This window comes from Phacochoerus africanus, chromosome 2 (genome assembly GCF_016906955.1).
Source record: "Phacochoerus africanus isolate WHEZ1 chromosome 2, ROS_Pafr_v1, whole genome shotgun sequence".
Classification (NCBI taxonomy): Eukaryota; Metazoa; Chordata; class Mammalia; order Artiodactyla; family Suidae; genus Phacochoerus; species Phacochoerus africanus.
This window is the reverse complement of record NC_062545.1, coordinates 37,667,551-37,689,253: the sequence shown is the minus strand read 5'-3', so window position 1 is coordinate 37,689,253 and position 21,703 is coordinate 37,667,551. Positions and strand designations below refer to the sequence as shown.

At 40.3% G+C, this 21,703-nt stretch overlaps 1 protein-coding gene across 6 annotated transcripts in view; it reads left to right on the top strand.

Annotated features, from left to right (window-relative positions):
* TPD52L1 (TPD52 like 1) overlaps positions 1-21,703 on the top strand; it is a 96,124-nt gene that overhangs the window by 26,187 nt on the left and 48,234 nt on the right. The window contains exon 1 of one of the 6 annotated variants that reach the window (XM_047759385.1): positions 21,187-21,303. The exons of 1 other annotated variant lie outside the window; for it this stretch is intronic. In XM_047759385.1, coding sequence (XP_047615341.1) covers positions 21,231-21,303 — 73 coding nt within the window. In that variant the 5' untranslated portion in view covers positions 21,187-21,230. Of the gene's footprint in view, positions 1-21,186; positions 21,304-21,703 lie in introns of those variants that run through there. 4 more of the 6 variants (XM_047759381.1, XM_047759383.1, XM_047759382.1 and 1 more) reach the window with 4 other exon arrangements.

Sequence of the window (21,703 nt, the reverse complement as noted above, 5' to 3'; positions counted from 1 at the left end):
CCTTTTGAATGAGATAACCCATAGTTACCCAAGCATATTGTACATTCCGCCAAAGCTTTCACAGCTGGTTAAGTTTCAGAACCAGTTGCCATAGCTGAGAAAACTAATGACTCCAGTGGAAACTTTATAGTGCCTCTCTCTGCTGTTAAGATCTCCGCGTCATCAACTTGTTATCTAAGTGGAAAGGCACTTTTTTATCCTTCAGTGGATCCGTCTTCTTCCTGTAATAAGTGTTGATTCTTCCTCCCACAGCTATGCTCTAAGTATAGCTAAAAGTGGCCTCACTCATCCTGGTTTACTCCCACCCTTACCTAGTTGGAAAGAGGGAATTTTATAGATAGTGTGTGAGAATTTAGATATTGTATCAAACAAAATTAAATATCCTTCTTAGATGTGTTTTTTGAACTTTTCTGACCTTGAGAAAGAGTAACAAATACATTTAGTGTTACATTATGTTATATTGGTGTGTGTGTTGCATGTATGTGTAGATGTCTGTGTATGTTTAAACCTATAGAAAATAATGTGTGTAACTGAAACAAACTTTCATGAAATATTACCTGCCCTTACTATGTGCATTTCTAATACTTTCTACTCTAGTCTACTTTATTTTATTTCATTTTTAAAAAGCTGGTTACAGTCCATTAAATTGACTTGGTAATCCATTAAATGGAGGGGTGGCCTGCAGTTTGAAAAAAAGATACCACATCAGAAGACTCCCATCAAGCTGTGTGCATAGTATTCCACAGTGAGAAGATTTAACCGGGGCTGGCAAAGCAGTTACTTAGTAAAGTCACATCTAGGCATGCCTCGCTTCATTGAGCATACGTCAATAAGGCTAGCTTATGTGGAAAACATTCCGGCAGCAAGTTCTTTAAGATAGCTTTCAGTTTTAGGCAAAGCACTGGGATTCTTTTAGAGACTAGCTTAAACTGGGAGCAGACACCTTTTTACCGCTGTGGTAGATGCCTTAGGTAATGATTTTTCTCCAGCTGTTGGGCCTGTCATGAGAAGGCTGGTCATCTTGGTATAAATAGAAAGCATCTCAGTTGATTTCACTGCTGCCCTAAGCATTCTTGGATTAATCTTTCTTACTTTGACTTTGAAATTATAGGCTCAAAAGGGAAAGAAAAGAATTTTCATACCAAACTTAACCATTAAGTATGTTCTTTTAGTAATTATCCCAGTTGGGCAAACTGCTAAATTAATTCTTCTTAGACCGGTGGAGATCAATGGTGCCTTTTGTTCCAAATACAGGATTCGTATGTGCCGTAATCACTGAGGTGGCTAATGCAGGCATTTAAAGTGGGAGTATTTAAAAACCTGACTCATACTTTAACCACAAAGGAAAATGATGTGTGCTATATCTAACTGGGTTAAGGACCAACAAATTTCAAAATGAAGGTGGAAAATGGACTCTGCCCACGGCATCCTTTATGGTATATACCTAGTTTAAGCTGTGTAGGTTCAAATCCATTGTCAGTGAGAAAAATAAAAGATGTGTGTAACCAACATTTTTAGATATTCATTGGGAAAGAAAGATTGTTATATCCTGCCATCAGCTTATTTTTTTAATCTAATATGTTTTTCCTAGTGATTAATATTGATCCCTTTGATTTAGTGGGTATTGCCAACAGATCGTTCATTATATGGGGAAAGAGCAGAGATGGGAATCAGCAACCTCTCTCTTCTTGGTACTTTTTTTTTCTTTTTTTTTTTAGGGCTACACCCATGGCATATGGAAGTTCCAGCTCAGGGTCAAATTAGAGTGGCAGCTGCTGGCCGAGACCACAGCCACAGCTACGTGGGGTCTTCAACCTACATCACAGCTCAGCGATACCAGATCCTTAACCCACTGAGTGAGGCCAGGGATCAAACCCAAGTCCTCATGGATACTCGCTGGATTTGTTACTGCCGAGCCACAATGGGAACTCCCTTCTTGGTACTTTTCCGTAAGATTTCTTTCAATAACCTTGTTGTTCTTCCATTTTCACTCTGAGGTAGTTCCATATCTAATATTGTAGGAACTTGACTTTGTTTCCTTATTACATATTTGGAATACATTGACCATTTTTGTTGTCAAGTTATTAACAAGCATCATAGAAAGAAGTATCTAAAGTAAAAGTCATAGCAATAATCCTTACCGTTGACAAAACATAACAAAAAGGATATGCTGAGATAGTGCAAGTCAAATCATAGGTACTCCTAAAATGTCCCTTTCCATTTTCCTCCCCTTCCTAGAATTTTCTACTCACATTGAAGTATTAGAGGTTAGGATAGAAAGGAAGTATGGGTAGAGCTTGCTGCTCCTAAGTCATTGCCAACATCTTTCTGAAGATGAAGACAACCTCAAGTGCCAGGGTGGAAATAGGTTTTGTGAACTATATTGGTCATAATTTGAACGATGTCTGTGGCTGTGACTTAGTGACTGGCAAGAATTAATATTATTTTTTCGGTTCATAGGATTGTCAGAAAATGTTACTAATCTTGTGCCTGGTCCCAAGTGAAAAAGACTATTGTCCCTTGGTGCTCCATTTTTCAGGATAAATCTTCTGAAAACAGTTCTGAAGGAGGTGGCTTTTGGGAGTCACTGCAAAAACCAAATTGATGATAGAAAATCAATGAGGCTGAATGCTCTCAGCATTACGTCAGCATGCTTTAGAATTCTTATGATGTACTCAATATACTCTCTTTTGCTATACCAGGGAAACAATACGGAGCCATTCACTTATACTTATCGATTACAGGGGTTTGTATTATATATCATATGATGGAATCATAACATGATTTTAAATTCACTTGTCTTCCAAAATACAACTAATGTTTTCTCTAAACTCAAATAATTCCTTGATGATCTTGGGATTTTTGTTGTTGTTCTCAGTATGTGTGTTTGGGTATTTTCAAATTAAGTTTTCTCCACTCTTGGAGTTCCCGTCATGGCACAACAGAAACAAATCCGACTAGGAACCATGAGGTTTCGGGTTCAATCCCTGGCCTTGCTCAGTGGGTTAAGGACCCGGTGTTGCCATGAGTTGTGGTGTAGGTCACAGACACAGCTCAGATCCCGCAGTGGCTATTGCCGGCAGCAACAGCTCCAGTTCGACCCCTAGCCTGGGAACCTCCATACATCGCGGGTGCAGCCCTAAAAAGACAAAAGACAAAAAATATATATATTTCTCCACTCTTTTATTCTCAATAATATTCCTAGGCTTATTTCCTAGTGGGTGATTTTACAGGAGAACAAGTTGTCCTTTGACACTCCTTTGACACTTGGATTTCACCCACTTGCTTTGATATGTGTCTGTGGGCACAGGCATGTCTAAATGAAGAAAACAGAGACTAAATATCCTTTTCCAGGTTCCATCAAAATATGCATTTAATTATTTTTCTTTAATTTCAGAAGGAAATGGTGAAGAGATAATGATGTATTCAAAATTGGGTGAATAGTATTATTTCTTCTAACTGAAACAGTGTAGAGGAACCTACCCACTATGAAATATCACTGGTGCAGCACTGGCGATGCCCCCAAACAGCAGTATTTTCCATTTGGCTGGCTATTCTCACATGGGACTTGTCATAGAGATGCAGGGTGCAGATATGCTAAGTATAAAGCGAAACATGCTCTGAGCACGTCTCTCTCCTTGACATCTGAGGCGAGAGAGAGCTCTGAGCAAAGGAAGAAATAAACGACTGTGGGTCATCACGGTCTTCACTGGCCTTTAGATACTTGATTTTTCTTTCTCCTCCTTTTCACAGGACACCAACACATAGTGAGCCATTACTATTTTTTTTTTAATCTTTTTGCCTTTTCTAGGGCCGCTCCCGCGGCGTATGGAGGTTCCCAGACTAGGGGTCTAATCGGAGCTGTAGCCACCGGCCTATACCAGCCACAGCAATGCAGGATCCGAGCCATGTCTGCGACCTACACTGCAGCTCACAGCAACGCTGGATCCTTAACCCACTGAGCAAGGGCAGGGATCGAACCGCAATCTCATGGTTCCTAGTCGGATTCGTTAACTACTGAGCCACGACGGGAACTCCAGTGAGCCATTACTAGTTTTTTAAACAAGGTAGGTTCAAGAAAAAAATTAAAAACCAGTATTCACACATGTAATAACATATGGAACTGGTATTTTAAGGCACGATCAAAGTAGAATTATAAAAGATTTGGACAGAATTATGAGTGAAGGACCTGAAGTAGCTATTCTACAGCCACCAGGCTTTCCTGGTCCTGCTGTTGGGAAAAAACTGTCCTCCTTCAGGGCTTTGTTGTAGGATAGTAGGAGGGGTTGAGGATAGCTTTGACTCCAAGTGGAAAGTTTGGTTTTCCTGATAAACCTGGCTAGTACTCAGGACACCAGACATTTAGTGCTGGGCAGATGGCTATCACCCAGCCATATGGACACCCTGCCCTTAATGCCAAGAGTTTCAGAACCAGCATCATGAAGTTCTTTGGGGTTGATCCATAGCAATCAAAATTTAGAGGAAAAAATCTTCCCTTTCCTTAGTCGAAAGTGCCTCTGGAGAACCCAAAAATGTCCATCTTGGAACTTGAATCATAATCTACTAAGGGGAGGAGAGATGGACATGCAGATGTGACTCATGCACACTGTCCCTTTAATGGAAGATCACCTGCTATGACAGCGCCTGACCACCAGGGGACATGATACTAGCAGCTCATGGGAAAGAATGTGTTGGGTTTGGGGATTTGTTTTGATGCTGTAGTGCAGCAGCATCTCACAGTGAGTCTTCCTCCTGCCCATCTTCAGATCTAAGGAAATAAGCATTTTTTCCCCCTTTGTCCACTTGCCAGGTAGGGCTAAGTCCACTTTTCTGAGAGTTAATAAGAACTTGGATAGAAAAGAGAGTGTTGGCCGTGTTTCCAAACACCAACCGAGTGTTTTGCCAAGGTGGTCTGCTTTGGGGAGTGACGGGCTGGGGCTGAGTCTGCAGTGACCCTTGTGGGACTTGCCTCCCCGTGCTCTGCCCGTGACTCGCACATATCTCTTACTGATAAAATCAGGTCCACGTGTGGCCACTCCAGTGAGAACAGGTTCTATCACAAGTGTCCAATCTGATTTCTTGCAAGATCTTATTAGCATTCTTGTCCTCTCTGGCAAGCATTTAACTATAGGGGCACTATGGTGTGGTTCACCTCTGCCTGGCTGGTTGTTTATCACAATCGTTGCTAACATCTACTCATTATCTTTATGTGTTAGACATTGTACCCAAGAGTTTCTATAATTTAATCTCATTTAATCCTCCAAACAACTTTTTGAGATAGTTACTTTTATTTTCTCTATTTTACAGATGAGGACAGTGAAACTTAAAGAAGCTAAGTGAGATGGCCAGGATTGCTCAGCTAATAATTGTGGTCCTAAAACTAGATTCAGGCCCATCTTATTCCAGAAGAGTTATTCTTAAGTTATACTGTGATTCTTAGTATAGAGGGCAGAGCCTGGGGTGAGGTCCTGTCTGCAGTGGAGTAGGGCTGAAGGACCTAGGAAACATTTTTTCAAGCTGCTTATGTTGTATTTGCCTTTCCCATGGCCCTCCTTTTTCCTATTCTGATAATGCTGTCCTGGGTAGGCAGGGTGGGTGAGGGCCTGTGCTCACCATTGATGCTCCCTGCCGCACCCTGTCACTGTTCCTGAAGGGTGTGCCACAGCCCTTAGGGGGCCATGATGGGAAGTAGCTGAGAACCAGTGGGCTGAAGGAAGGCTGACAAGTCCCCAGGCAATTGTTCTGTGACTTCCTGTGTGAGGTGTTCACTCTGTGCTGGCTTAGCTTCAGGGAGAACTCAAAGCAAGAGTGCTAAGGAAGGCTGGAAAACAGCCTCCGTGAACATGAGCAATGGATGTATATGAAAAGCAGGGAACATGTATTAAAATGCATATATACATGGAAAACATACATATGCAAAATATACGTGAAAACATATACATATATGAGAAAAATATATGTAATATATATTTTATATGTGCATCTATATATCCATAGGTAGAGATGTGTATGTGTTAGACTCTGTGCATGTGTTTCCTCCTCTCCCAATTCCAGCATTAACACTAGTAAAGGTGCAAAGCTATTATATGTTTATTATGTAGCAGTTCTCCTTTGAGACTCGCAGGGCTGAGCTGGGGAGGTGGTGGGGGTGAAGGCCATGCCTAGGCTTTCAAGAAGCTCACAACCCAAAGGACTTTTGTTTTTCTTGAGGATAATACTGACAGTTCAATTTAGAGATCACTTCTTTTTAGATCGCCATGATTTAGCCAGCCAGAGGGTTCTGGGGAAAAGTTTTCTGAAAGTAAGAAACAAAACAAACACACAAATGAAACGAATAAAAGGTCCCATGCCTTTTAGTTCCTAAGAGCTGACTGGGACTATCTTTGGAGTTCAAGTTTATTTACTCAATTATATGATTAGTATTGAGTGTGACTTTTTTGGTTTTCCTTGGCAATGTCTAGTTTACAATTAGAAATGGCAGTTGACAGCGGGTTATAATCTGCAGAAAGGACCAACCCTACATTCTCAGCATTTCTGAACGTTTTGTTTAAGGATGAAAGGGCCATTTATAACTCACCAGCCCCTGAGGCCATCCATGAATAATCCATGAATAATCCAACAACTTTCTTTCTTTCTTTCTTTCTGACCAACAACATTATTTCTGTGAGGACCTTCAAGATTAACTTTTGGTGTGAGGCATTTCTTATTTGGGCTGGTAGTACATTATTTAGACTTTGGTTAAAAATTAATATAGTCTTTCTTGATTTATAGTTAGCTGGGTACACTGAAGATCTCTGTTCTTTGAGGGTAAGAAGCATAGCATGCATTTTTTAATGAGAGAAAGATTCTATATAACATGAGTAATTTTATACATCATAGCATCAGGAAAGTCATGTTTTCTTCCTTAACCACATCTATCCTGTCATCCCCCTGCTCAAAAACTTGTGCTTCTCTTTTCCATCTCCTGCCTCCAGTGTCCTTCCCATCTTTTTTTTTTTTTCCAATTCAAGGTCCTCTATGATCTGGACCAAACATCCTTTTTGGTGTATTTCTCACCACCCTCCTCTAAAAGCCCAACTTCGCATAGTCAAGCAACTCATCATTCTTGTACTATGCCTGAGCATTCTTGGTTCTGATACTTTGCCAGTACTCTTCCTACAAGACCTCCCTCCCCATCTCTATCTGTGAAAATTCTATTTTGTAAGACTTGAATCAAACAACATTATTTCTCTCTCTCTCTCTCTCTCTCTCTTTTTTTTTTGTCTTTTTGCCTTTTCTAGAGCTGCTTCCTGCGGCATATGGAGGTTCCCAGGCTAGGGGTCCAATCGGAGCAGCAGCTACCAGCCTACGCCAGAGCCACAGCAACGTGAGATCTGAGCCGCGTCTGCAACCCACACTACAGATTACGGCAACGCCGGATCTTCAGCCCACTGAGCAAGGGCAGGGATCGAACCCGCAACCTCATGGTTCCTAGCTGGATTCGTTAACCACTGCGCCACGACGGGAACTCCCCAAACAACATTATTTCTATGAGGACCTTCAAGATTAACTTTTGGTGTGAAACATTTCTTATTTGTGCTGATAATACATTATTTAGACTTTGGTTAAAGTATTAATTAATATATTCTTTTCTTGACTTATAGTTAGCTGGGTACATTGAGGATCTCTGTTCTTTGAGGATAAGAAGCATGGCATACATTTTTAATGAGAGAAAGATTTTGTATAACATGAGTAATTTTAAATTTTATCAGTAGGTAAAATTTAGATCTATGGAAAAGGGACTGATGTGAAATTCCCTGATAATACTGGACAAATCGGCATTGTCATTTGCGTTCCTCTGGTCGATACTTGTGTCTTTTGATTCTTAGCCGTACTAAGCAGGTTTAAACCATAGGGCTTTTGAACTAGCTCTTACCTCTCCCTGGATATCTCTTTTCTTTTGAAACGGTAAACTTTCAGCTCCTTCTTGGGACCAGCACAACTGAGTCATCTTAGAGGGGCTTCCTTTGACTTCTCCAACCATTATTGGTTGTATGTTGAGACAGAAATCCTGTCTCCAGTCACTCTGTCACAGTGCCTGGTTGTACCATAGCACTACCACAACCAGGTGAGTTGTATCGTATCTGCTCATTGTGTTTCTCTCTCTCTCTCTCTCTCTCTCTCTCTCTCTCTCTCTCTTTTAAATAGGAAGTTGTTTTTTTGAAAACAGGAAGTTAATTATTGTGTTCCTCTTAAGCTTCATGAGAACAGAGGCTTTGTCTGCTCTGATAACCATTATATTTCTAGGACCTAGACCAGGGCCAGTCTCACAGTGGCATCGCTTGGATCACCTTATATTATTTAAAATTAGTGGTTCTCAACATTGGCTGCCCATCTGTGTCCCCTGCAGGGCTTAAAAAAATACAAGTGTGCAAGGTTAACCTCAAAGATTCCAATTCAGGTGGCCTGGAATGATGCCCTTAAATTTGGTTCTAAATGTATGAATCGTCAAAGGCAGGAAGCAAGTAGAGATAAGCTTTCCATAACTTCCAAAGTTGTGGTTGTTTTTAAGACTTTCTGTATTTTAAGTCATCTTCTCATATCCTTAATCCTTGTGACTGTCACAGAGAGATAATAATCAAACATGAACTTACATTAGCCACAGAAACATCTGGGGCCAAAGTTTTAATTACTGGTTTAGTAATGTTAGAGCTTAATGATAGTTTGAAGGGTGAAACAAGTTTGGGTATGTTGCCCTACAAATAAAGGAAATGTAAATAATTATCATCCAAGGCTTCTGTTTTAATGCAAGACCAACAGTCACCAAATGATTTTTAAGAAACATATATACGGCACAAAAGAACCTTTCCGCAGGAAAGAAATTCATGGACTTGGAGAATAGACTTGTGGTTGCCAAGGGGGAGGGGGAGGGAGGGGGACGGACTGGGAACTTGGGGTTAATAGACTGAAACTATTGCTTTGGAATGGATAAGCAATGAGATCCTGCTGTGTAGCACTGGGAACTATATCTAGTCACTTATGAGAGAGCATGATAATGTGAGAAAAAAGAATGTATACATGTATGTGTGACTGGGTCACCTTGCTGTCCGGTAGAAAATTGACAGAACACTGTAAACCAGCTATAATGGAAAAATTAAAAATCATTATAAAAAAGAAAAAGAAAAAAAAACATAGTACATGTTCAATGGTTATTTTTCTGTTAGCTTTTAAAAAAAATGCATGACATTGAGTAATGGACTTGAATCAATGTGTACTTTAGTATTTATCGATTTCATTAAAATCATACAACATATTTCTGTGGAAATACAGCTTTCCCTTTTTTCTCACATTTGTGTATTTGATGTCAGACTTTATTCATAGCCTCTCCACCTCCCTCATCACCATAGTATCTAAACAGGTTTATGAGTATGACACGCTATCCCCTTACTTTACATATGAGGCACAGAGGTGAGTGAGGAAGATTCATGCCCAGAGCCACTTCCCCAGTAAGTGGCAGATCTAGCATCGAATTCCTCCCCCTTGGTAGCAAAGGTATAGTCATACTCCTAAATCATGAGGCAGGAAAATAAAAACCACAGCCTTAAAACTGTTCCTTGGAAATATCTGGCCAAGCCGTGCTTTTAATCTGATCAGTCATGTGGCGACCTTCCCACCAAAGATTTCCAGAAAAGATTTCCCCAACCTTTTCTGGACCATGCAGAAGCTACATTTAATTTATAATCTGAAATATTTCCAAAAACAGACACTTGGTGAAATTTCATCTCCTCTTTCTTGTTCCTTGCTGAAAAAAAGAGCCTCTGCCCTTTTCCTTTTAACAGACCTTCCTGTATGAATAGTTTCTAGAGATTTCCTTGCTCCAGACAAAAATCTCTTTTTATGTGTTATCACTTTGACCTTCTCAACCTTGAATCATTTCACTTTTTCATCTTGGTCAGTCTCTTCTCTCTCTAATCCCTAATTAAATAGTTGTAAATAGCACATTACCTAGCACTCCATCCAGTTCAATATAGAGAGATAGGAATCAAGTCCACATGCTCAGACATGCAGGATGTAACTTGCCTTATTTTTCTGTATTCTCATTTTCATGTCTCTTTTCGAGTTCTTTTTCTACCAAGGAGAATTTTAGAGAAATGTTTGTCCCCCAAATCAGGAGATATACCCCTCTTTCTCCTGACCAGGCCCCAAAGTAAAGATTTTTTGAGTGTAAGTGTACAATTCAGAACTCTAGGAGGCAGAATGGTTGAAAAGATTTTTTGAAGCAAAGTCTAATTTTCTACCCACAGTAAACTATAATGTTCTAATCAGATGTGCAAACTTGTTATTTCCAAAATAACGTATAATTTCATATTTTCTTAAAGTTAGGCCACACTTGGGAAACAAGAGTGGCTTTCCCAGTGATTACTTTCAACTGAGCTGTACTGCAAAAGATTATAATAACTTGCCAGGTTGCTTTGCCTTTCATTTTAGTGCTGAGGCTTCAGGTGGGTGGCAGGGACTAAGTAAGCAAAAGCGTACATAATTGGTCCCAAGAGAATCTAGTGGAAGAGTCCCAAGGGAACCTAAGCCCACTAAGCCTCCGAAGTGAGGGCTTGCACCATCCAATTTTCAAAGAGGATTCAAAAAATTTTTATCCTTTACTGGAGACAGAAGTCACTAGGGTCTCCTAAAAAGGAGAGGAAGGGATGTCACAACAGAGCATGGCTAGTGGCAGTCACTCCTGGTGTCCACATGGGTGAGGCTGGCCAGCCTCTCTGCAGCTCTGGGTCAGCATGAACCCAGCCAAGGGATCAGGTAGCCTAGCACCCTCTGAGTGAGTCTGTCGCTCCAGTTAAACAAGTAGGGACTGTGATCTGAGGAAGTCAGCACTGTCAAAGCCCTACCAGGAACTAGGATTGTGTCCAGGGCTTCAAGCCAAGACCCTGGCCCTCTGCCTGATCTGCATGTGATCTTGAACTCTGCTTCCCTATAGCAGGAGCTCAAGTTCTGTCTGCCTTTAGGGACAGAAGATCTGTGGTTGATTTCCAGCGGATCCTGATTACAGCAGAGCTTTCAGCCACTTTGAGGCTCTTACAGTACTTTCAACCATTGAAGGCAGTTTGTGTAGTTTTTGAAATGGGTAATGGCCAGGTTGATAAGTAATTTTTCACTTAATCACTGAGAATGGAAAAATCACAACGTTTTTCTTTATTTTACCTCTCTACTCACTTGCAGTGGCTGCCCTAATGCTATCCCTGTACGCACGTGCTTGGACACATGGGGTAAGAAACATCTGTTTACAAACACATGGCCAGCTTCCAAAGCTGGGAACTGGAGGGACATGCTGAGATGACAAGTTGCCTGAATATAGAAAAAGCAAGGGAACTCAGCTCAGTCATTTTCTCTCTGTGAACACCAATTTTCTCATCTATAAGTAGGGATAGTGATTCCTAGCTGTACGTCAACCCCCAGGACCTGGTGCCTAAGACATTGAGAACACAGGTGTCAGCTCCATCCCAGCGTCATCATTGTGGCCCTGGGGCTGCCTCTGTGCCCCAACAGAGCTTCCTCCATGGTGCTCAACTGGTTGTGGCTCTGCCCTGCAGGGGATACTGGGCAGTGTCTGGAGATAGTTTTGATAGGCCCAGCTGGGTGAAAGGTACAACTACTGTCTATCTGGCAGAGGCCATGTGCACTTTCTGAGCATCCTGCAGTGCACAGGATAGCCTCCCCCAGCAAAGAATCTTCAGGCCCAAAATGTCAAATAGTGCTGGGGTCAAGAAGCCCATCCGGCTGAAAAGTCATAGCAAAAGAGGATGAGGGTGGCTCATTTCCCTTCATCTTTAGGAAAAAAGAACATGTTAAACTAACATTACGTTAATATAACATTGCCGACCTCTTCTGGTACTTAAAGAGACAAAGAGCCTGTAGAATGTAGACATTGCTATAAAACTAAATCTAATTCTGGTGAAAGAAAACTTGTCCTTAAGAGTAAAGGTGTTTTTGTACCTCTGCTTTAACTTAAACAAGCAATCCTATCTACTCAACTCGTTTCTTGAATTATGGATTGAAGGATCTAAGGCTGGATTTTATTGATTTTGTTTGTTTGTTTTTGTGTTTTTAGGGCTGCACCGGTGAATAATGGAGGTTCCCAGGCTAAGGGTTGAATCTGAGCTGCAGCTGCCGGTCTGTGCTACAACCACAGCAATGCCAGATCTGAGCTGCATCTGCAACCTACACCACAGCTCCTGGCAAGGCCAGATCCTTAACCCACTGAGGAACGCCAGGGATGGAACTTATATAGTCATGGATACTAGTTGGATTCTTAACCCACTGAGCCACATCAGAAACTCCTGGATTTTATTGATTTTAACTTTTACCAATAATACAGACTAAAAAAATGTTTTTGGATTTGTATGACTTACTAAATAATCATAAATATTTGCATGACACTTAAAACCAAGAAAAAGTCACGTGTTAAATTCTGTGTTTAGACACTTGAATTCAAATGAAACTCAAAAGGAAAATAATTTTTTTTAGCTTTCCTTAATATATAAGTAAAATGTGCTTGAATTGAGAGCTCATATCGCAAAATATTGGAAATCAAATGTTGATGAAAATTTTAAAATGACAGTGCACAAAAACACTTTGGAGTCACAGGGCAGTTTTTAAAGCTCAACTTTGCTTGTGTTTCTATGTTGTTCCATTGCTAGACGCCATCTCCTCAGTGAGTGATGACCACCTGATCACCTGAGTTGGGTTGCCTGGGCCACAAAGGACAGCCTGCAGTCACAGCCACGTTTCAAGCTGCTAGTCTCTGTTGAGCTCCTGCAGTGGAACCTTTTAAAAAGAACATACATTTCAAAGCCACTGATTATCATTTAAACCCTTCTTTTTCACTTTAGTTGAGACTAAAGACTAGGATGCTTCCTGCTTTTGTGTTTAGCAACTCCCAAATTCCATGATAAATTCTTAAGCAGGAGTTCCAGTCATGGCTCAGTGGTTATCAAACCCAATTGGCATCCATAGGGATGCGGGTTCAATCCCTGGCCTTGCTCAGTGGGTTGAGGATCCAGCGTTGCTGTGAGTTGTGATGTGGGTCACAGACACGGCTCAGCCCTAAAAAGACAAAAAAAAAAAAATTCTAAAGCAAGTTTGACCTTTTAAAAAAAAATAGCTCTATATTTAGTCATTTGTTTAAAATGTGTGGAAAATTGATGACGTGTACACAATTTTACTAGCCATGAACAGATTTAAATACATTTGTTTAAAGTTTGCATTCAAAATATTAGAAATGCTTTCACAAAATAGAGACAAATGATACACAGTTTCTCAATATTTCAACGTGACCTAATTTTTTTTGTCTTTTTAGGGCCACACCCACAGCATATGGAGGTTCCCAGGCTAGGGGTCAGTGGCAGGTATGGCTGCAGCCTACACCACAGCTACAGCAATGTGGGATCCGAGCTGCGTCTGTGACCTACACCACAGCTCAAGGCAATGCCGGATCTTTAAACCACTGAACAAGGCTAGGGATCGAACCTGCATATTCATAGAGAGTGGTCAGATTCATTTCCACTGAGCCACAACCAGAACTCCACAACATGACCTAATTTTTAAATGTTCTTCAGGAGTCATTTATCCCCAGAGTGAGCAGAGCCTTATGTGTCTGTTTCTGGTGACAGTCAGCCAGCTTCTGGTGACTTCTGATTGCAGTGCAGATGAGAGCACTTCTGAAGGACACAGGGGATGGGTACTTTGGGACCATGTGTTCTCCCTGTCCCTCCCCTGCTGGTCTCCAAAGACACTATCCCCTCAGCCACCTTGTAAAGTCTGGACCGCTTGGCCTGAGTCTGTTTTGCTTGGGTTGCATAAGTTAGGATTTCTTCATGCATGTTCCTTCACCTCTATATTTGAAATAAAATCACCATTCATAACTTAGAAGTGTGCATTGCTTCCCATGATTCCAGAACTGTAAAGTGAAATGAATTATTTAATGGTTTATACATATACTGTATATATATTGTGTTTTGGTGATAACATTGATGCATTTGAAAAGACTCATCTATTCTTTCTACTCTAACATATGTAAAAATCTATCTTCCCTAGGCATATATATTTTGGAGATTAAGCCCTTGGGTGTTGCATCATTTGCAACTACTTTTACCATTCCAGAGATTGTCTTTTCATTGTTTTTATGGCTTCCTTTGCTTGCAAAACCCTCTAAGTTTGATTAGGTCCGTTTTGTTTATTTTTGCTTTCAGTTCTATTGCCTTGGGAGACTGATTTAAGAAAACATTTGTATGGTTTAAGTCAGAGAATGTGTTCCCTATGTTCTTTTCTAGTAATTTTAAAGTGTCTCATCTTATGTTTAAGTCTTTAAAGCCATTTTGAGTTTATTTTTGTGCATGGCGTGAGGGTGTGTTCTAGTTTCGTCAATTTACATGCATCTGTCCAGTTTTCCCAGCACCAGTTGCTGAAGAGACTGTCTTTTTCCGATTTTATATTCTTGCCTCCTTTGTCAAAGATTAATTGACCATAGGTGTCTGGGTTTATTTCTGGATTCTCTCTTCTGTTCTATTGGTCTGTAGGTCTGTTTTTGTATCAGTACTACACTGCCTTGATTACTGTAGCTTTGTAGTATTGTTTGAAAGTCTTGGAGAATTATGCTTCCTGCTTTTTTTCCCCTCAGGATTGCTTTGGCAAGTCTCTGTGTTTCGTGGTTCCATATAGTAGACATTTCTCCAAAGAAGACATACAGATGGCCAGTAGGCACATGAAAAGATGCTCAACATTGCTAATTATTAGAGAAATGCAAATCAAAACTACAGTAAGGTATCACTTCACACAAGTCAGAATGGCCATTATTAACATCTACCAAAAAAACCCAAATGCTGGAAAGGATGTAGAGAATCTGGAACCCTTCTTTACTGTTGATGGGAATGTAAATTGGTACAACCACTATGAGAAACAGTATGGAGTAATCTCAGAAAACTAAATATAGAACTACCATATCATCTGGCAATCCCATTCTTGAGCATATATCTGGACAAAACTATAATTCAAAAAGATACGTGCACCTGTATGTTCATTGCAGCACTATTCACAATAGCCAAGATGTGGAAACAACTTAAATGTCCATAGACAGATGATTGGACTAAGATGTGGTACATGTACACAATGGAATACTATTCATCCATAAAAAGAAATGAAATAATGTCATTCACAGCAACATGGATGCAACCAGAGATTCTCATACTAAGTGAAGTAAGTCAGAAAGAGAAGGACAAATACCGTATGATATCACTTACATGTGGAATCTAAAATATGGCACAAATGAACCTATCTACAAAACAGAGATAGACTCACAGACAGAGAACAGATTTGTAGTTGCCAAGGGGGACGAAAGAGGGAGTGGGATGAACTGGGATTTGGGGTTAGTACATGCAAACTATTATATTTAGAACAGATAGAAAATAAGGTCTTACTGAATAGCACAAGGAACTATAGCCAATCTCCTGGGGTAGATCACCATGGAAAATAATATTTGAAAAAACAATGTGGAGTTCCCATTGTGGATCAACAGTAATGAACCTGACCAGTATCCATGAGGACAGTGGTTTGATTCCTTGCCCCTCTTGGTGGGTTAAGGACCTGGCGTTGCTGTGAGCTGCAGTGTAGCTTGCAGATGCAGCTTGGACATGGTGTTAATGTGGCAGGCTGGCAGCTGTAGCTCTGATTTGATCCCTAGTCTGGGAACTTCCATATGCTGCGGCCCTAAAAAGACAAAAACAAAAACAAAATAAAGAATGTGTATAATAACATATATATATATATATATATATATACACACACACAGACACACACACACATATGTAATTGAGTCACTTTGCTATACAGCAGAAATCAGAACATGTAAATCAACTCTACTTTTTAAAACTATAATGATTAAAATTATTGTTATTGCTACAAATCAACCATACTTAAATAAAAGATAAAAAAAATCTATCTTCCCCAAGTGTGGCTTTTAGAAAATGGGTCTTAATTTTGATTTTTTTTTTGTCTTTTTGTGTTTTTGAAGCCCACACCTGTGGCACATGGAGGTTCCCAGGCTAGGTCTAATCATCGGAGCTGTAGCTGCCGGCCTATGCCACAGCCACAGCAATGCCAGATCTGAGCCGTGTCTGCTACCTACACCACAGCTCACAGCAATTTTGATTTTTGATTGTAATTTTTAAGGTGATTTCTCTTCCAAAAAGCTCTAGTTCGGAAAGAACTCCCTGATCCAGTGATCCTTCTTGTTTTTTCTATTTTTCTTGGGGATTTTTGGCCAGAGGTTCCAATAATTCTATTATGTGCCACAACTGTGCTAAGTCCTGGAGATTCAGACGTGATGAAGACAGTGTCTCTATTCTTGAAGAGTTCATGGGTGAGGGTAAGAAGCCCTACATTCAATGTGATGAGCACTGGAACAGAACCAGTGAGGATGAGGAAGCAGTTAATTCAGAGAAAGACTTTACAGCGTAAGTACTATTTGACCTGGGCTTTGAGGATGAAGCAGTGTTAGACACATGAAGATGGTAGGAAAGGGCAAAATTTTGCCAAAGAGTAGCGTGAGGTGTGGGATGGGAGCAGAGATTACCCACTGCTCTATGAATGCCTGGTGAGCTGGTGTGACTGGAGAGTAGGCTGCCTGATGGAGAAAGGCTGAAGTGCCAGTGTAGAGGGCTCTACCCAGGCTTGATACTCTGCTAAGGGGGTTATATTTTATTGTGTATCCAGTAAAGAGCCATCAAAAGCTGTACTTCAATGTTATAGATCAGCTTAGAAGTATAAATATACTTCTTATATAGATATAGAATATCTTATATAGATAAGAATATAGTATATCTTATATAGATATCTTTTATAGATATAAGACTACCTATCCTAGTCAATTCAGGTAAGAAAGATAGTACTTAAATCTTGGCTGTTTATTTTTAAAATATCCAGAAAATGAGACTTAGCTGGGGTAGGTATAATGTAGTGGTCCCAAGGACCCCAACTAGAAAGATCTATACTTTTTTCTTAACGTGTATTTTTTTAAGAAAATTTTGAAGAATACAGGAAAGGGGAAGTAAATGAAAAAAAAATCACCTATAAATCCACTTCCCAGTAAAATTCATTTTTAAGATTTTGTGGATTTCCTCCTGATATTTTCCTATGCATAAAAATAAAAATTTTATGTAATATTTGATGTAAAATTTAAAAATATAGTTTTATGTGTTTTAAAATTAACATGGTATGTTGAACTTTCAATATTATCACTAATTATTTTTCTGAAAAATGATTTTTTGTGATACAAAGTGTTCCTTTTTATGAATTTACCATAAAGTATATAAATTATCCTCCATTTTGGGGGCATTTAACATATTTCACCTTTTTTGTTGTTGTTAGTCTTCAATATTCGTCTTTAAGATAGTTTGCTGGACATACCAGTTAATACTGTTAAAAATACCTCATCAGTGATACTGTGTATTTGTTCACTAATTCCATTGAAAAAGGATAATAATAAATAAATGTTGATTGTCCTGAATGGAAACGAAGCATTTGCTTTGCTGGTAGTGGGAGTAATTTGAGTTTGACATTAGGTGTATTTGGCAACCATGGCACTCTTGAACCTATAGTCTCATTTTTCTGGATATTTTAAAAATAAGCAGCCAAGAATTTAAGTACTATCTTTCCTATCTGAATTGACTAGGAGAGGTAATATCTTATATCTATCTTTATACTTCTGTAATCCTTTTAAATTTTACTTATATTTAAAATTGAATTTTTAAAATACAAATTTTGAAAAAAATTTTCTAACAGTTCATCAGTTATATGCTATATTGGTCCATTTAGGTTGCCATAGCACAAAAATACCATAGGTTGGGTGGCTTAAACAGTAGAAAATTATCACAGTTCTGGAGGCTCGGAGATCCAAGACCAAGGTGCCTACAAATTCTGTGTCTGGTGAACACCACTTTCTGGTTCGTAGATGGCCATCTTTTTGCTCTGTCCTTACAGGGTGAAAAGGGCAAGAGAGCTCTCTGAGGTCTCTTTTAAAGGGCACTAATCCCATTTGCGAGGGCTCCACCCTCAAGACCTAATCACCTTCTACTGCCCCACCTACTAATATCATAAGATTGGATACTATGATTTCAACATATTAATTTGGGGAGCCATAAACATTCAGTCCATTACATATGCTTATTGTAACCAGCCAGGTTAATACAGAGGTGTGTAAAACACAGTTAATCTTTTCCTTATCCAATCTTGCCCTTTTGCAATAGCCAGCATTAACAATTGGTATGAGCACTCACCTTTCTGAGTGCTTTTACAAACACACAGACATTCATGGTCACATATAAAAGATATTTTTGTGGAGCCAAGTACTCTCTGCTGGTTATTATTTCCAAGGATGCAGAACACTGTGTACCAATCCTAGAAGACTCTAAACACTTCTGTCCATTGTATCTTGAGATTGAATTTGCCAAGGAAAACACAGCAATGCAGTCAAGCACTACATGGTTTACTTACACAGGAAAGAGAGAAAAATCCACTTCAACAGTATGCCTAGTCCCTCATGGCTTCAGGTACCCTCCCTCATCCAGCAGCTGACTTGGGCAACTGGCCTCACTTATCCTTCTCCTTTCTACCACCATCAGCCATGGGGAGGAATGATCCCAACCCCACCCCTATGGAGTCTGGAAACTGGGGTGTGCCTGATGGCCAATGACATACCAGCTTAAGCAGAGCAGAAGAGCTCCCAGCGAACTTGAGATAGGAAAAGAGATGCCCTGACAAGGTGATACGCCCAGCACAGGCTGTGTGGGCTCAGTGCCCTTTTTTTTTTTTTTTTTTTCCGTCTTTTTGCCTTTTCTAGGGCCACTCCTGCGGCGCATGGAGGTTCCCAGGCTAGGGGTCAAATTGGAGCTGTAGCTGCCGGCCTACACCACAGCCACAGCAACTCGAGGATCCGAGCCGCACCTGCGGCCTACACCACAGCTCACGGCAAAGCTGGATCCTTTAACCCACTGAGCAAGGCCAGGGACCGAACCCGCAACCTCATGGTTCCTAGTCGGATTCGTTAACCACTGCGCCATGAGGGGAACTCCCGGGCTCAGTGTCTTTTAGTAAGGAAGTATTCCATGCCCAAGGCCCTGGATTCTCACTCAGCCAAATGAGGGTCTGCCAGAGTCCTGCTCCAGTTGGACCAGGGCCTCCTGAAGGATGAGCAGTGTCAGTGTAAGAATGAACACAGACCTAATGCTTCTGCAGGACTGCTCATTTATTGTTTGAATCAACCAAGCTTACATACAATTTTTATTTTCCTATGGCATACGTCATGCATCATACATCTGGTGATATTTTTTAACTTCCACTCCATCAAATGTTACCTTATGACCCGGAACATGACCAGGTACATTTGGGAACACAAACAATGCTCTTTTTTGTACTTTCCACTTGACTTTTTAGAATTAAATGTACTCATGTTGATGATCTAATTTTGTGGGTAGCAAAAGCATGAACTTATTAACTTTATAATTAAAAATATTATATGTGTCCAAAACCTAAGGCCAAACTATATTCTGTTAGTAAAGGTTAATCATATATATCAAAGGTTATTTTAATTCTTATAGAACTAGAAATCATAGCATTGACACTCCTTAGGGTTGGGCCAATAGGCCTGGCATAGCAATATACGATTGACTGATAGTAGGTAATTTCCTGACCTGTATTCACTTATGTGGTGCAAACCACACAAGTATTTCTGTAACTAAGGCCCAATATCTACCCTAGTCATCAACTAGTCCCTAACAAACAAAAGAGCTACCTGCTGGAGCATGGAGAGACCTGTGCCTCAAGCCTCTCTTTTGTCTCCAGGGTTTTCCACAAGTTAAACAGTAACAGTCTAAATATGAAAGCATTCTATTAGGGTCTGTATAGAAAAAAGGGAGGAAACTCAAAAGTGGATGATGATCACAGAACAAGGGGATAGTAGGAATTTGTGGGTAAACACTAGGCCCCGACGTTTATCCCCCTGGGGTCTTTTTTCGGGGAACTTTATTTATCAGCAATTTCCCAGCTCCCGTAGTTTTTATTAACAGCATAAACAGGCAGAGAAGAAGAAGTAGGACCGTCGCTTTCCCAGACATGCTGTGCGGTCTGGGGTCCTCAGTCTCCTGGACTTTGTCAGCAGGCAGACCTTCACGAATGGCTCCCAGCAAGGGTCCGAAGATGGCACGCTTGAGACTGCAAAGGGAATGGTTTTACTGTTCATCCTGAACTCACCTGAAGAATGGCCCAGCCCTTTACAAAACCCACAAGCGTTCAAGGAATGACCGAGGATGGGAATATCTCTTGTGCAGCAAAGCTGACCACATGCAAGCTTGTGTCTGTCTCACTCCCTCAGGGGTTGGAGTAGCTGAGAAACTGGTCCCAGGGTCCTCGGCTGTAGCTCAGGTATCTTGGGGGGGACTCACCAAATAAAGGAATGGAAAATCCAATTCTTGGTCTGTTTCTGATGGTATAAGAAGAGAGAGAGGAGAGGAAGGGAGAATAGGAGAAGGCATTTCTTTTTTAAATTTGTTTAGAGTGTAGTTGATTTACAGTGTTGTATCAATTTCTGCTGTACAGCATAGTGACCCAGATATGTATATATATATATATACACATTTTTTTCTTATACCGTCTTCTGTCATGAGTGTTGCTTTTTGTTGATGAGTGTGAATCCAGGATGACTTATACCCTAGGTTTTTCTTATAGTATAATGAGATCATCTTCCTTCCTGCTCAAGGCAAAAATCTAGGGTCATGTGTTAAATGTGGAGGGTTTATCTTTTGTCAGGTTTGGCTTCCTTTCTCAAGTTCCATGAGAGGTAAATTTGAAAATGTATATATAGGACTGGGGATTGTGAACAGAGGATGGGGATGCAGAAAAAAAAAAGATGATTTAAAGGTTATTTTCAGTTTGTCTATACACATTTCCTCATGCAATGGAGGAGTTTATTCAGAGAAGGAAGTTCCTAGAGTCTGTGCATCAGGAAGATGAGCTATTTTTTGTTTTTCTGTGACTCTTTGTTTGTTTTTTTATTCATAAACTTGTGGCTGCTGTGTTTTTATGACTTTGTTTTTGGGTTGTTTTCTTCAGGGTTGCAGATTTACCCAGCATGCACCTATTTTGTGTGTATCAAACTTTGCCTTTTCAAGAGTAGCAAATAATGGTTTGAAATGGGAAGTATATCCAAAAGCCTCAATCTTGTACTTGAAATGTGGGCAAGTGGAGAAGCCGAGAAGATTCATGGTAAACATTTTACATCTTTTAATTGAAAATTGACGTCCCGTTTTCCTCTGTGGTCTTGAGTGTGCTCACCAGAAGGCTCGTAACCCACCGAAGCCATTGGTGTGGGTAAGGCCATGTGACCTCCTGTGAAGAATAAAAGCTTAGGTCTGAGCAGCTCACTCTTTGCTTGTGATTCCTGTTGGCCCCATGGGAGTGGAGTTCAGAAGCAGCTGCTGGAGGGACACGTCTATCGCACCAACTGTAAGGAACTTAAGTTTCTCTACTTCTGGCTTTCATTTCAGAACACCCAGTGTCTTCAATGCTTGTTCCCTGGATCCACTTTCAAACATGTCCTTTTTCGTTTTCTAAAACTCACCGTTAACTAAAATCTTCTTTTGTTGATTTATTCTAAACACTGTAA